This window comes from Mytilinidion resinicola (genome assembly GCF_010093595.1).
Source record: "Mytilinidion resinicola strain CBS 304.34 unplaced genomic scaffold BDZ99scaffold_7, whole genome shotgun sequence".
Taxonomy (NCBI): Eukaryota; Fungi; Ascomycota; class Dothideomycetes; order Mytilinidiales; family Mytilinidiaceae; genus Mytilinidion; species Mytilinidion resinicola.
Window position 1 is genome coordinate 368,990 of NW_022985443.1, and position 13,483 is coordinate 382,472.

Below are 13,483 nucleotides of genomic sequence, written 5' to 3' on the forward strand. Positions count from 1 at the left end.
TAAGGGCACAGAAAATCCTGCTGATTGGGATAAAACGGAATGGGGACGGAAGGGGAAGCCCAGCAAGCGAAGCAATAAATCGCGTGTTGGAAGCCACTGCTGCATGTTGGAGCTGGTGCTGCATGTTGGATATCCAGCCTACCATTGAAAGCAAGAAAACGGCGCAAGCAAGCGCGACCTTCCATCGCTCCAGGGCGAAGGGGATCCGCGAGTTTGGGATTGCAGATGGGCGGGGCGGGACGGGTCGCAGTCGTTCAGGTGTTGGAAAGGTGTGGGAGGAACCGTGGCTGCGGAACCGCTTGGTGCCGCGGTGCTGGAATTTTCTTCCAGTTTCGCCACCCACCCCTCCTCATACCCAACCCACCGTTTGATTCGCAAGTAGAAATAATACGGGAGAAAAGCGTGTGGTCGACGACGCTCCAAAACATTGTGAATTTGTGTTCAATTGGCTTTCAAACCAATAGGGTTCGCTGAGGTATACACCCACCACACCCTACCACACCCCCATTTAAATCCAACAATCGTAGATAAGACAGACAAATGAGACTCCCAGTTTTTCGGTAGATCCCAGGCACCCCTAGATCCCCCCAAAATTCCCAGTTTTCCAAATACACCAATCCTTTTAAATAGACACAGCCAGCTTTTTTAGGGGCCCCCCCGGTTTCGCTTTCGTAATGGTACATGAAAATCCGTCAACGTCGTAAAAATATAGGTATACCCCTGACGGAGATGGGTAGGTAGTGATGTGGATATCAGCGAGAGCGAGAAAAAACACAGAAGTTGTAATGGTACAAGTACAGAACATAGGTTAACAGAGTACAGCGCAATTCGTTCAAACAACAACGGAATAGGGCGGGCGCAGGCTATGCGGTAAACGGAAACAGTGACATAGCAGATCGAAGCTTGATGGACAAGGAAAAACACAAATGAAATCGTGATTCGGGCGATCAAGAATTCGCCTTCCTCGCCTTCGGCGGCGCAGGGAATAGAGATAGAGTGTACGTCTGCTGCTTCGGCTTGTACGCCGTCGCGGCGCTTGCCGCTCTGGCACGCGTCTTGGTTGACGTGATGGGCGCGCGCGACGCCGATGAAAGCAGTTTCGCGGCGCCGTCCGATGCTGCGCGTTCGTGGTGGGCGGGAGCGGAAGGTGTAGGGGCAGTTGCGGGTGCAGAGACGGGCTCGAGCTTCTGAGAATCCTCGTCTTGCGTTGGAGTGTGATCATCGTCGTCAGCGAAGAAGGTGCGCTCGGTAGCTGTGGACGGACGGTCCACGCCGTCGTCCTCGTCGTCCTCATCGAGGTGCGCGAAGGTGTGAGCTTGCTCGCTGAGCTGATCGACCATCAGGTCGAGGATCTTCCGCCCGCGGCGGCTATGCACGAGCTCGGGGAGGCTCCCAGAGGAGCTGGCTGATCGGCGTACAGGAGAGCTGATGGAACCTTGGCCTGACAGGAGACTGCTATCGTAAGAGCTTCGCTTGCTGAGACGGGTGCGGCTGCTGCGACTGGATCCAGAGACACTCTGAGCGGTGTCCAGAATCGGGTAGTGATGATCCGAGTGTTCGTATTCGGCCAGCAAGTCCTCGTACATCTCCTCTCGCATAGACTGGTATTTGAAATCTTGCGGAACAAGTAGTGACGGGGTCAGGGAGAAGCCCTCAGATTCCATATAGCTGGTGACACGTGCTTCATGGACGGGGGCCGAGCTGAAGACGTCTGAGGGTGTCAATGCACCAGTATCGACAGTTGACGTAGATAAGGCCGACCGGTGATCAAGCTCTGGCAGACTGGTCGCACTCGGCACGAGTAGCGATGGTCTAAACACCCCGGGAAAGAAGCGCGTCTGCATTACCTCATCATCATCTTCCTCCTCAGTGATGGGACTATGCGTCGGGCTTTGGGAAACGTCGTTTGGTTGGGTTCGTGGTGATACAGGCCTATCCTTCTCCTCGTCGCACTCGATAGAGTTGCGGTCCCAATCGTAATCGCAATCTGCTTCAGCTGCATGCTCATAACAATAGTCGATATCGTCTTCCCAGGATTCGTCAATGTTCTTCCAGTAGACAGATTGTCTCTTGGCTGCAGGCGATTGCCGATTAGAACTCTTCCCAGACCGTAGCTGAATGGGAGAGCCCAGAGTATCCGACATCTGGGAGGTCGGTCTCGCTTTTGGGCTGCGCTGAGAAAATGACTTTGGAGTGCCATATGAGCTTGTCCGGCTAGTCGAGCGTGAAGTTGGCGACCATTGTGGCAATTTGTACCCTTCAAATGATGGACTTTTGAGTGGTGGTTGAGGTGCAGGGCGTGGGTTGAAGAATCTTTCTGGTTCCTCGGGAACATTTTCCAAGTCTGAGGTGAAACCTGGCGACAGAGCTGGTATGGCGGTGTCATCTGGTGTGGTGACGGCTTGAGCAATAAAGGTTGCTTCAGCTGTTACGGTGGATAAACTACCAGCAGTCGAGGGACGACTAGGCGGAGTTGAACGGTCAAATGCTGCAGAGACTCTCGAGTAACGCCCGCGTAATGAGGCTGCATATCCAGTTTCTGCTGACTGCTCCTGGGAGTCATCAATGCGCTCAAGGGCCATACGCGAAGAGCTCCGTGGCGGAGGATTCACCGACTGTGAGAGTCGGTGACGTGCTTTTACAACCGGCTGCGAGAAACTCTCAACCGACCGACTGTGTCTCAAGCTTGGTCTCGCGCCTAGCACTGGAGATGGAGTTCCCTGTGTAAAATATTCGCGCGACGTTTGTGGGCTCAATGGCGGAGATTTAGCAAACGATGAATGGGAGCGCATAGTGGGGCCTGTCGAATCCACAGCCTCTGACGAGAAATTCTGGAAGTGTAAATCGTCCGCCTTGATGCCATGTAGCTCGCGACGCGGCACTTGAGAAGCGCGCACCGCCCAGTATTCCGCAACCAGCTCATTCTGTGGAACGCGTTCGAGAGCCGGAAATTGCTGACGTTGCGTATGGGTGAGGTGCTGGAAGTCGAAGGGACTTGATATATGCTCCTTGAGGTCGTAAACTGTGGCAATCGTAAGTATCGTGTAGTGGTAGTTTCAAGTAAGAGACATACTTGGACTGTGTGAGCCCCATCGGGACAAGTTATGATCCTTCCGTAGAACCGAAGCCCTTTTATAAGAATCCGCCTCTTCTATTCCATCCAAACCTGACAGGGTGGACACCTGGCTGCTCTGACGCCTTAGTTTCTTGCCTCGGGAAAACAGTGATCGCTTTTGTGCAGGTAATTGCTGATTGGGTTGGCTTCCAGACAGGTCTTGCGAAGATCGACGCGACGACATGTCAATACCAGTCATGGAGGTGATGGTCGAAGTGCGAGAGACAAAAGACGACGTGGTGGAGGCAGTGTTACTTCGAGACCGCAGCGTGAAGACAGAATTCCTTTTTCCAAACCCCCGTTCGCGTCGTTCTGGCGAGCCCATGTCGCGGTCGGATTGCGGAGAAGGGCAGGAATCTGCCGAGGGTGGGTCTGTCGCATGGGAGTCTATTGAGGATTGCCTGGACCGCGGTGCGTTGTTCTTATTGAACAAGAACATAGTGTGGTTGTTGAAACAGCTCCTGGGAGATCACGGCCAGCGAATAGGCCTGATATAGGGTTGGGATGCGGACCGAGCACCGCACTGCGCAGTGTGTTGGTGGAAGCTTGTGATTTTCCGAAGCATGAATGGGGGCAGCTCAAAACACGTCGAGGACGAGATGTTGTCGCGTACGCGTGGTGTTGACGTCCCAACGGAGAAAGCGTGCGAGCAAGGTTGGGGGGCTGATGGAGAAGTCAGTGGACCAATTGACCGTATATCTGGTAATTTGGGCCAGAGAGGCAGAGGTGACAATCTCGGGGTGGACAGAAGAAGAGAAAACAGGAAGCCGGGCCTGGGGCGGGGGAACCAACAGCGACGGTAGAAGTGATGGGAGTCTGGTAGTGGGCAATATGTGGTGAGCAATATATGCGTACCTCTGAATAGGATTGGCTGATCAGCGGCGCGGGAAATGAGCGGCCTGCGTGCTGGGAACAGCAGTTGCTCAGCGGGCCAAAACACGATGCGTATGGTGCTGACCGGAGCACAAGAATTGCAACGAGCGTCGGTGGTGGTTGGGGGGGATACTTGGATGCTGTATGAGGAGGGAGGGACTGGAAGGAGACTGAAAGGGCTCGGGTCAGGGTAGCAGTAGTAGTGGCGCTGTCAGAATTAAGAATGGCAACGGCGTGGGCGTTCAGATAAGCGCAACGGTGCTGGCGGAGGATTTGTAGGAGAATTGATTGTTGGTGGGCGCTCAATCTGGCTGGAGGTGGTGCAGGCACTCGAGGCCGGCGTTCAGGTGGAATTCTCAGGATTCTCGTGGCACGACATGGCCGTGACACTGCCAGTATATGGGTGCAGGGTGGGTGCCGACACGGGCTGGGGAGTGTGCTGAGGGAGCCAGGGCGCCGTAGGGATGCCATGCTGGTGTAGCGGAGGCATGTGGAGAGCGGCCAGCGAGCCCTGAGGACGTGATGCCCATGCAGCCTCGCCGCGGGCCTGTCCTTGTTCGCGCTATGCCGGGCGCATGGCCCGCGGCGCGCATGAATCTCACCGTCGCTGCGCCTGAGTCCCGCCGCTGTGGTCACGCAGAGTGCGGCGCAGGAGTGAATGGGCGCCTGTGAGTGGGCCGCGGTCGCAAAACGGCGAAAACACACGCGAGAGGGCCACTCAGAGCGCCCGTCGCAGCCAGCAGCCGAGCAGATTGCGCTGCACATTGTCGCTGCTGCCGCTGCTCGAATATGCTCGATGGCCTCCTCGCTGCGCTCCGTGGCTCGCGCTGGCGAAACCGCGAGTGGCATCGGCTGTGCCCCACGCCAGACCACCTGGGCACCGCACGCAGCTGCGCAGAGCGACGGCGCGGACGAGGAGCAGGAGCTCTGGGTGTTCGCGCGGCAGGATTAGGGCATCCTCACGGGTCATACGGGCTGAGCCGTGGTGTCGTCGAATGGTGGTGCCGAAGCCGTCGGCGCCGCTCGCTCAGCTGCACCAGCCGCCCAGGGAGGCCGGCAAGTGGCCCTGTTCGGCCTAGCAGCCGCTTGCGCTGCTTCGGGCTGGTCGAGTGGAGGAAGAGGCCGTTTCCGAGGCCGCTTCGAGTGGTCCCAAACGACGCGGCCTCACAAGATGAGCGGGGCGTCAAGAAAAGGATGCATAAAGGACGTCGTCGTCGATCGGCACTCGTCGGCAGTCTGCATCCAGCATCGCAGCAGCCCGCAGCGCCCAGGACGGCCAGCCCACCGTTTCAAGGCCGGCGGGCGCCTGGGAGAGGCATGGACTGCGTGAAACATCCGGCGACGTCTTGCTCCTTCGTCTTCTCCAGGGCCATCCATACCCCGCAACCCCCGAGCGCGCTACAATACTCGTGAATGCCCTCGCGCCAGCATGGGACTGGCACGGTCGCCGGTGCTCTTCTCAGGCACCTCTCAGGCCACGCCCGCGCGATGCAGATGTTGCCTTGTGCGAGGACGGCGGTCCTGTGTCTCACGCGCGACTCCCTCTCCTCCCTCAGCAGCGTACCTGACGATCTGCCGCGCACGGGCTCTGGGGCCTCTGGCGGTCGGTCAGTGCCATTGTCTGCATGGCGTGCTCTCCCGCTGGGTTATCGTGGCCTGCCGGGTCGGGGAGCGATAGGCCGCCGTGCAGCGTGATAGAGGACGCTGTTGGTGATGGCCGTCCGTCGCGGCGCACAGCGGGACACACAGTCGACCCCCGTGCAACCCAGCGACGCCCACGCCAACGGTCCACGGCAGGAGTGCGTTCCCGTGCACTCCCAGGCGGCGATTCCAAGTCTCTCAGCGTCCGCTGGCCACGCGAGGTTGCTGGTGTCGCACGCTGAGCGAACAAAGGGCCGACGGGGTGTGCCGCCAGCGCAGTCGTGCAACTCACGGCCACACGCCGATCCCGAGCAGCAGGCGCTGCGTGCCGACTGCGGGCTGGTGTCGTTGTGAGTGGGACGTGGAGATTCCAGGCGTGGGCCGAGTGGCTCGTGGGGGAGTAGCAGTGTTTCGAGGGCCGAAGCCGCCGCCAGACTGAGGCGTGTTGGTGCTGCTTAGGGCGACGCGTAGACTAACGAAGCTTGATGCACAAACCATCTATATTATGCAACAGTCGAGCGGCATTGCTTTGCTGAGGCGTGCATCGTGAAGCTCTCCCGGAGACTCGAGGTAAGGCCTCCCGACTGCACCTTCGGCAACGTTGGAGCACTTTAGACAACACCAAACGGGCGTATAGACGGCTCACATACCAGCCTGCTTCATAACGTGACCGACGACTGATATTGCCCGGATCTGTCTGCTACATTGGAGCACCTCAAACACATTCGTCTACTCTCAAACCGTACAATTGTGGGTAGGCTTGTGCATGCTACATAAGCGTAGTCACTGTCTAAACTCCACTGCAAAGATTCAAATTGCAGTGCGGCAGACTTCATCACATCACGGTGCGTGCAGAGCTGTTTCAGCAATTGTCACCAATCCGCGCCACCTCAGGCCCATAAATCAGACCCATTTCTGCTCCGTCCACCACTCATCGTCCGCGTCTCATCATTTTGCTTCCGCTTCCCCGCCACAGCGCGTTCCTTTCACGCTCCTCGGCGACTCACGAGCAGATTCCACCAGATTCGGCGGTACATCCGAGTCTCCACCACGTACATATTCCTCGCGATGCATCGTGATAATCTCGCACACGCCAGCCGCCGCCCAGATCGGCAGCCCTAAGGCACTCCGTACGCAAGCGCCTCGCAGCTGTGACGGCGCTGTCAACACGACGACTGCTTGGACGGGGTCATCGCACAAAGCAATAGACTGTGTGCGTGTGGTTTTCGTGGCCTCGACCACTGGAGGTGCGTTTCCGGCAAGCTTGCAGGACACATCGCCACATGCAGGTACGCAAGCGAAAACCATGGAAGACCCAGACGTTCCGATGCCGCCGCCTCAGCCTTTCCCCTAGTGCCTGCGCCAAGTCTAGAGCTGTCCGAGAGATGACCGCGGCGTGCAGGCCTGAGCTGCTAGTATTGTAGCACAACTACCGGCCGTCTATTTTTGTACTGTCTCCAGTGTGGCTGCTGCAGGAAAAGCAGTGGCGTATTCGAGATCCAGTTTTGAAGGAAAAATCGCTAGGGGGAGCTGGGCAGCCTTGCAGCGCCAGAACTACGGAACAAATTCCAGCCTCCGCATTCCATTCAACCCGATGTGTTTTTTTTTCGAGAGCCCAGTCGCCAAGGGAGCACGTTGGCTGGTCGATCAGTGCATCTCTGCCCTACAGACCGCCTCTTGAACTCAGCCAACAATTTCCCCCTTTCTCTCATCAAGGGCGGACTACCGCTGCTATGCCGTGGAGACTCTTCCTCTGCTACCTTCACGTCTCAACAAGGTCATCCTGTGCTCTAAAACCATCTCGGCTCCTTGGCGGCCTGAAAGCATTTACGTTCCCTTCGAGGAGACTTTCCCGACATGTGCCCGAGGAAGAACTTCGTTCCCTCGACCCGAGTGAGCAAACCCTGCTCCCATGGACGCCTGCTGAAATGTGGTCCTCCCGTCAAGCTTGACCAAGTTTCTTTCCTTCCGTCCACTGTTTCACGATTTCATCACAAGCAAAACAACGCTGCTGGCAAGTCAAGCGTCGCCGACGTGTAAATCTCACGGGTCAGGGTCTCGCGACTCCGGCATGCCCTCCGCGCGGCTCCACAGCGAACCGTGGTTTACTACATGCGCGACTAGCTATTGTCAGATGCCGCTGACCTCGACGCGTCTGCCAGCATCAAGGCACAAAGGCACGTCGTCAAGCATCTCCAGGGGTAAATTCCAGGTTCGCACCCTCGTCCACTGACGGCTCCGCGCTTTCTTCCCTGTCTTCTTTCACTTCCATCGCGACACCTCCTAACCTGCTCTGGCATCCGGTCAGGGCAACATTTCCCGTACCTAACGTCGGGAGTAGCCTCTCCTCCCCGCATCCGAATCGATGGTGGCAGGTAAACGTCGGCATGACTTGCAGCGCGCGTCATGCAAATCGAGGGGGCCGCACCGGGTCGCAAAGAGATAAGCTAGATCGGATGCTGCTATATCTCCGTTTTCGATAATTCTACCGTTCCCTCCGACGATCAACAGAATCGGAACGTCTCTGAGGTTCGTCATGAGAAACGTTGCGATATTCCGGGTGATCGCTGGGAGATCGGCCGATCCTTGAACACAGCTCTGACCAACAAGCACCACCCCGATATTCTCACTGCTCACAACATCTTCTCCTTCACCGCTATATGGTCTATGCAGCACAGCTGATGATGGATGCAAGAATCTGATGGTGGATGCAAGAGCCTGATGGATGTCTGAACCTCTTCCCAGAATCGAACTTTTCTAGCTGTTTGCGACCTTGCCTGCATCGATCGTCGCAACGGTAGGAAATTCCTGACGGTAATTCAGCCGCTTTCAGTTTTTCAACCACCAGACCACATGGCATTTCTGCACGCCTGGATACAGTCCAATGATCTACAAGCTTCCAATGGCGGAATGCGGGGAAATTCGTATTCCTCGCAGTAGTCTGGGGTGAATCTACGTGCACATACAATATCACGACACATGACTTTTCCCGATCTGGCGAACTCCTTGCAGACCCTTCTTCTTTCGTCTTCTGATGCCCAAGGTAGGATTTTTCTCATCCGCAATGCTTAGTCCTCGCATCTAAGGGTCTCGATGTTCCTTCGCGCAAGACTTCGTAAACCACGTCGTCTCTGATTCGCTGGCAATCCTCTTTATGCAAAGCCCATCACAATTTCCTTACATTGCGCAGAATCTGCCTGTATACATCCCCACACCCATGATTCTTCCGCAATCCAATCGCATTGCTATCCACGCCCCTCTTACTCCATCCTCTACCCACCCTTACCACATCGATCTCTTTCATCCCCTCCCTAGCTCATCTCTGAACCCCAGACTACACCCAGTCCACTCCCTTCACACCCCTACCTAGAATCAAGAAACCTTCAGGCATTTACGCCATGCGCCTGCCTACCCCCATCATGACCCTTTCGGCAACGCCACACCCCTACCCGTACCACCCTTACACCCACCCTTCGACCGCCTGGTCGCTCCAGATCTACAAACCGCCCCTTCTCCATCCCCTCCCTCCTGCACATCATACCTCCCAAAACGCCACGCAGCTACCACAACCTCCCTGCCCTCCCCAAGGCTCAGTCCAGCCACCCGTCGGCCTGACTACCCCCCTCCCCTCCCGCACCCCTATCACCACAGCCGCCAAATGCGCGCTGCGGCCACTCAGCCGCTCGGCCATCCTCCCCAGACCACCTCGCACCCAACCTTTCCCAGAACACGCCCGGAAGCGCGCACAGCGACGGGCCAGTGACTTCCCGCACGTCGCGTGTTCGGGAATGTGGAGATGAGCGCAGTCGCGGAAAACACGGGCGTCTCTATCGCCTGTGTGGGGCGGGTTAGGGAATTACCACGCCTTCCATCGACACACGGAACTCGTTATTTACCAACCCTCTATCTCGCCTCAGGACTGGCCTCGCACGTGGCCAAATGGCCGCACGCAGCCGTTCGCCATTTGCTCGTGTTCGTTGCATCCATCCATCCATCCGCCCCCGTCCAGCACACGACTCGCAATAGTAAAGGGCCCTCCAGGTCCTCCACGTAAATCTCACACGCTGTGTCGAGGACAGTCAGATAAGCTTAGTAGATATATTCATTTCGATTTTGTCTGTGTGTCTGCATATGCACATCCTTCGTATCTCTATCTCTCTCTCGCGCGCGCTCTCGTAGTGCTCGAAGCGGGTGTTGCAGCGCCTAAAAGCAGCCATCCGCCATCCTAGAGCCAGAAAGCCTCCCACAGAGATGCCATAGAAAAAGGAAAAGGAAAATCCGCCGTATGTATGTGTAGCTCGTAAAATCATAAACGAAAGTGTTTTGCATATGATATGCATGCATCGCCGTAGCCATCGTCTGCCTCACCCACTCATCTGCATCCTCCGCTCTACCAGAACCCCGCTGGTTCGTAGGAAGATTGGTGTAAGCAGCGGCATAATCCGTAAAAAGCCGTTTTTCGATAAGCTCCGTTTGCGTTGCGACAATCGACAGCGACGCATACTTCTTCATAGCTCGTCTAAGTACCGCGGAACAAGAACTGCAGATCTTCCGGACTCAACTTATCCATAGCGACCTTATCGTTGTTGATAGTGCCGCTAATCATGGCCGCCTTCTTCTCCTGCAGCAGGACCATGCGGCTCTCGACGCTGTCTTCGATGCAGAGGCGGGTGATGACGCAGGGACGCTTTTGGCCGATACGGTGGCAGCGGTCGGCGGATTGCCATTCGGCGGCTGGGTTCCACCACCTACGATAGGGTTAGCAGACAGATATTGAGACTGGGCCTGTTGGTTTGGATAGCACTTACGGATCAACGATAAACACCCTTGACGCCTCGGTCAGATTCAGCGCCACGCCGCCAGCCTTCAGCGAAACGAGGAAGACCTCCACTTCGGCGTTGTTCATGAAGTACTCGATGCTCTTCTGACGCTGAGCGGGAGTCATGCTTCCGTCTAACATGACCGTGTTGAAGCCCGCGCGTCGGAGACGCCACTCGATCAGCTGTAGCATAGACGTAAACTGGCTGAAGACGATTGACTTGAGTGTCTGCTTCTTGCTGCGCAGCTTGTACAAGTCGTATACAAGCATCTCAATCTTGGTCGACGAGGTCCAGTTCTCCATCTTGATACGGTTGATGATGGAGGTTTTCTTTACCGACTCTTCGTCCTGCTCAATATCCGGTTGATCAAAGTCGATGGTAAGCGGAATGTGGCAGCGCGGGCAGTCGGCGACAGCGCCTTCGCCTTCGCAAGACTGGACGTAGCTCTTGACGCAAGAGCGGCAGAATTCGTGGTTGCAGCGAGATTTGATGGCCTCCTCCGCTGGTTCGTCGCAGATGTTGCAGATGAGAACATTCTGACCGCCAATAGCATGCTTCTTGAGAAGTAGGTCCGGATGGTTGGCGACTTGACGCATCTGCATGATGAGACCAAAGATATTGGCGTAGTTGTTGAGCATGACACCCTGAGAGACGTAGGTATCGAACTTGCGCGCGGAGTTTGTCATAATGGACGAGGAAAAGTCGCGCTCAATGTCGCAGAAGAACTCGTTATGGATGACGACCTCCTTTGGTGGAAGCTCCATCGAAGAGGTATTGTCGTTCTTCATGCGGCGCAACATGATGCGAGAAGTAATGAGGTGGAGCTTGTCCATAGCTTCATCGCGAAGCTCTGCATCGTCACCGGTGATTGGGTTAAGCAATTCCTGGTTGAACACCGAAACATGTTCGGAGCCACCGTGATTGCAAGCAACACACATATGGTCATCGTCGAGACTCCAGTGAAGTTGCTCGCAGTCGCAGGATCGACAAAAGTAGTCGGCGAAAGGTCGAACCTCGAGGAATCGAAGCAGCGAGAAGAATTCTCCGATACGGTTCTGGACTGGAGTACCAGAAAGGCACCACTTATAGGTAGCCTTTAGAGCGAAGCAAGCTTTGGCCACACCAGTGGTCCGCTGCTTGATGCTGTGAGCCTCGTCCAGTATGAGACGGTGATAAGTGATCGCATGGAGAGGCGAAGACTCTTTGATAATGTCCTCACCGCGAGCCCAGCCCTTGGTTTCCTTGCGATAGAGGGACTCTAGACTGTTGTAAGAAACCATGATGACATCGTATTTCATCAGCTGTTTGGCGGTGGCTTTCTTGGATTTGGCGTTGGTGCCGTGATAGACCAAGACATTGAGCTTCCCATTTGTGTACGCGCTGATTTCGTTGGACCACTGCATAAGAGCAACTGGAGGAACAACTACTAAAGTTGGTGACTTGGCAGGGTAGTCCGACATGATGAGCGAGACAGCCTGGATCGTCTTGCCCATGCCCATCTCGTCACCAAGAAGACCTCCTTTATAGTGGGTTTTCTCCTGTCGAATCATCCAGCTAAGGCCTTCGAGTTGGAAGGACTTCAGCGTCCGATTGATATCAGCTGGTTGTTCCGCTTGCATGGTCTCCAGAACGGGAATTGCTTCTAAGTCTTTCCACATGGTGGTGAGCTTTGGATGTGCCTCTTCGAGCCTATCTCGATTCATAGCCCGCTTTCTCTCCCAGCGATCCTCGATGTGCGCGAATCGTGACATTCGTTGAGCATTTGCGGCCCTATCCTTCTTCGCTCTCCTGGGCTTCCACTTGGTCCTGCCCCTGCCCTTGATTGAGAGAAGCCTAGCTTCTAGACCGTTCGGATCAACTTCATTTTTCGGAGCAGGGGTCTCGAGAGCCTCTCCATCGCTCTCAGGCTCTGTGCTGAGAAGCGACTCATCCTCCAGATTGAATTCATCGTCTGAATCGGCAATGGACTCGAGGTCGCTTGGAAGAGCAAGGGACTTGCGGGCGCTGGAGCTAGCCATGCGCGATGGACGGGATTGTCGCACAGATGCCTTCGCCTTGCCTTTGGTCTTTGACGCCAGCGCACTTCCACTGGCCTTGGGTGGATCGAGAAAGTCTAAGTCCATCTCTAAGAGCTCATCGTCGTCGGAGACCTCAGGTTTTCCGGTCGAAGTGTACGCATTGTAGCCTGACTTGATGCGCTTTGAGCTAGACGCAGTCGCATTGGCGGCATTGTATTCCTCTTCTTGCAGCGCCCTGGCTAGCTGAGCATCCGCAGACATGTCCACGGACTCCGCTTCATCATCATCCGTGTCTACAATAGCAAGGCGAGAGCGCTTGCGCTTTCCAGCAACGTTGGGAACCAGACGAGTTGGTCGGGCCTTGCCGCGGACTGACACAGCAGGTGTCGTAGAGAGGCTAGTTGCAGGTGTGTCGTTATCGGAATCTTCGAAAGAAGCAGAGTCGACGGGAGATGTGGAGGACGCAGTCTCCACACCAGCAGATGCATTGGCCACAGCCAGCTTGCCCTTGCCCTTCGACCCAGAAAGTCCTTTGACGGGAGTCATTTTCTTAGCGGGTATGGCAACCTCCTTCAGCAGACGTCGAACCAGTGGTTTGCTCGGCAGAACCTCAATGACCGAGTCGTCGTCTTCTAAGTCGGAGCTGTTTGGTATGGAGGAGCGAGAGGCTCTGGTGCGGGCGTCGAGGGTCGAAGGCGTGCCTGTCGCCTTGCCGGTGGATAGTGGGGTAGCGGCTATGGAGCGATGAATACGTTAGCATGCGTAAAGTGAGAAATAGCGAAAGGCTGCATTTCGCGCGAAAGAGCAGTCTCCTCGGTTTAATGAGGATGGGACATACATGAGAGTTTGGCCTTGCGGGCGGGACGTTCGCGTTCTCGCATGAAGGGCAGGTGTTTGCCCCAGAGGCAATTTGCTTTCGAGAAGGCGTGAGACGAGGTTTGTGGATGTAGATGGAAGAGTGTGGCGAGTGATGGAGGAGGTGGAAGGTGGAAGGTGGAAGGTGAAATGGCTTACTT

The 13,483-nt window shown here is 55.9% G+C and overlaps 2 protein-coding genes across 2 annotated transcripts; both read right to left on the bottom strand.

Moving 5' to 3' along the window:
* Positions 1–947: 947 nt before the first annotated feature.
* BDZ99DRAFT_487227 (uncharacterized protein) lies at positions 948–3,440 on the bottom strand (the record flags this gene model as incomplete). The annotated part of the gene is made up of 2 exons (XM_033722820.1): positions 948–3,022; positions 3,074–3,440. 2 exons carry the CDS (start codon positions 3,438–3,440, stop codon positions 948–950), a joined length of 2,442 nt encoding a protein of 813 aa, XP_033578404.1.
* Positions 3,441–9,717: 6,277 nt separating this feature from the next.
* On the bottom strand, positions 9,718–13,348 carry BDZ99DRAFT_497204 (uncharacterized protein; the record flags this gene model as incomplete). Its single annotated transcript, XM_033723499.1, has 3 exons — positions 9,718–10,377; positions 10,438–13,201; positions 13,306–13,348. The coding sequence occupies 3 exons, from the start codon at positions 13,346–13,348 to the stop codon at positions 10,149–10,151; spliced, it is 3,036 nt and encodes a 1,011-aa protein (XP_033578405.1). The 3' UTR covers positions 9,718–10,148.
* Positions 13,349–13,483: the final 135 nt, after the last annotated feature.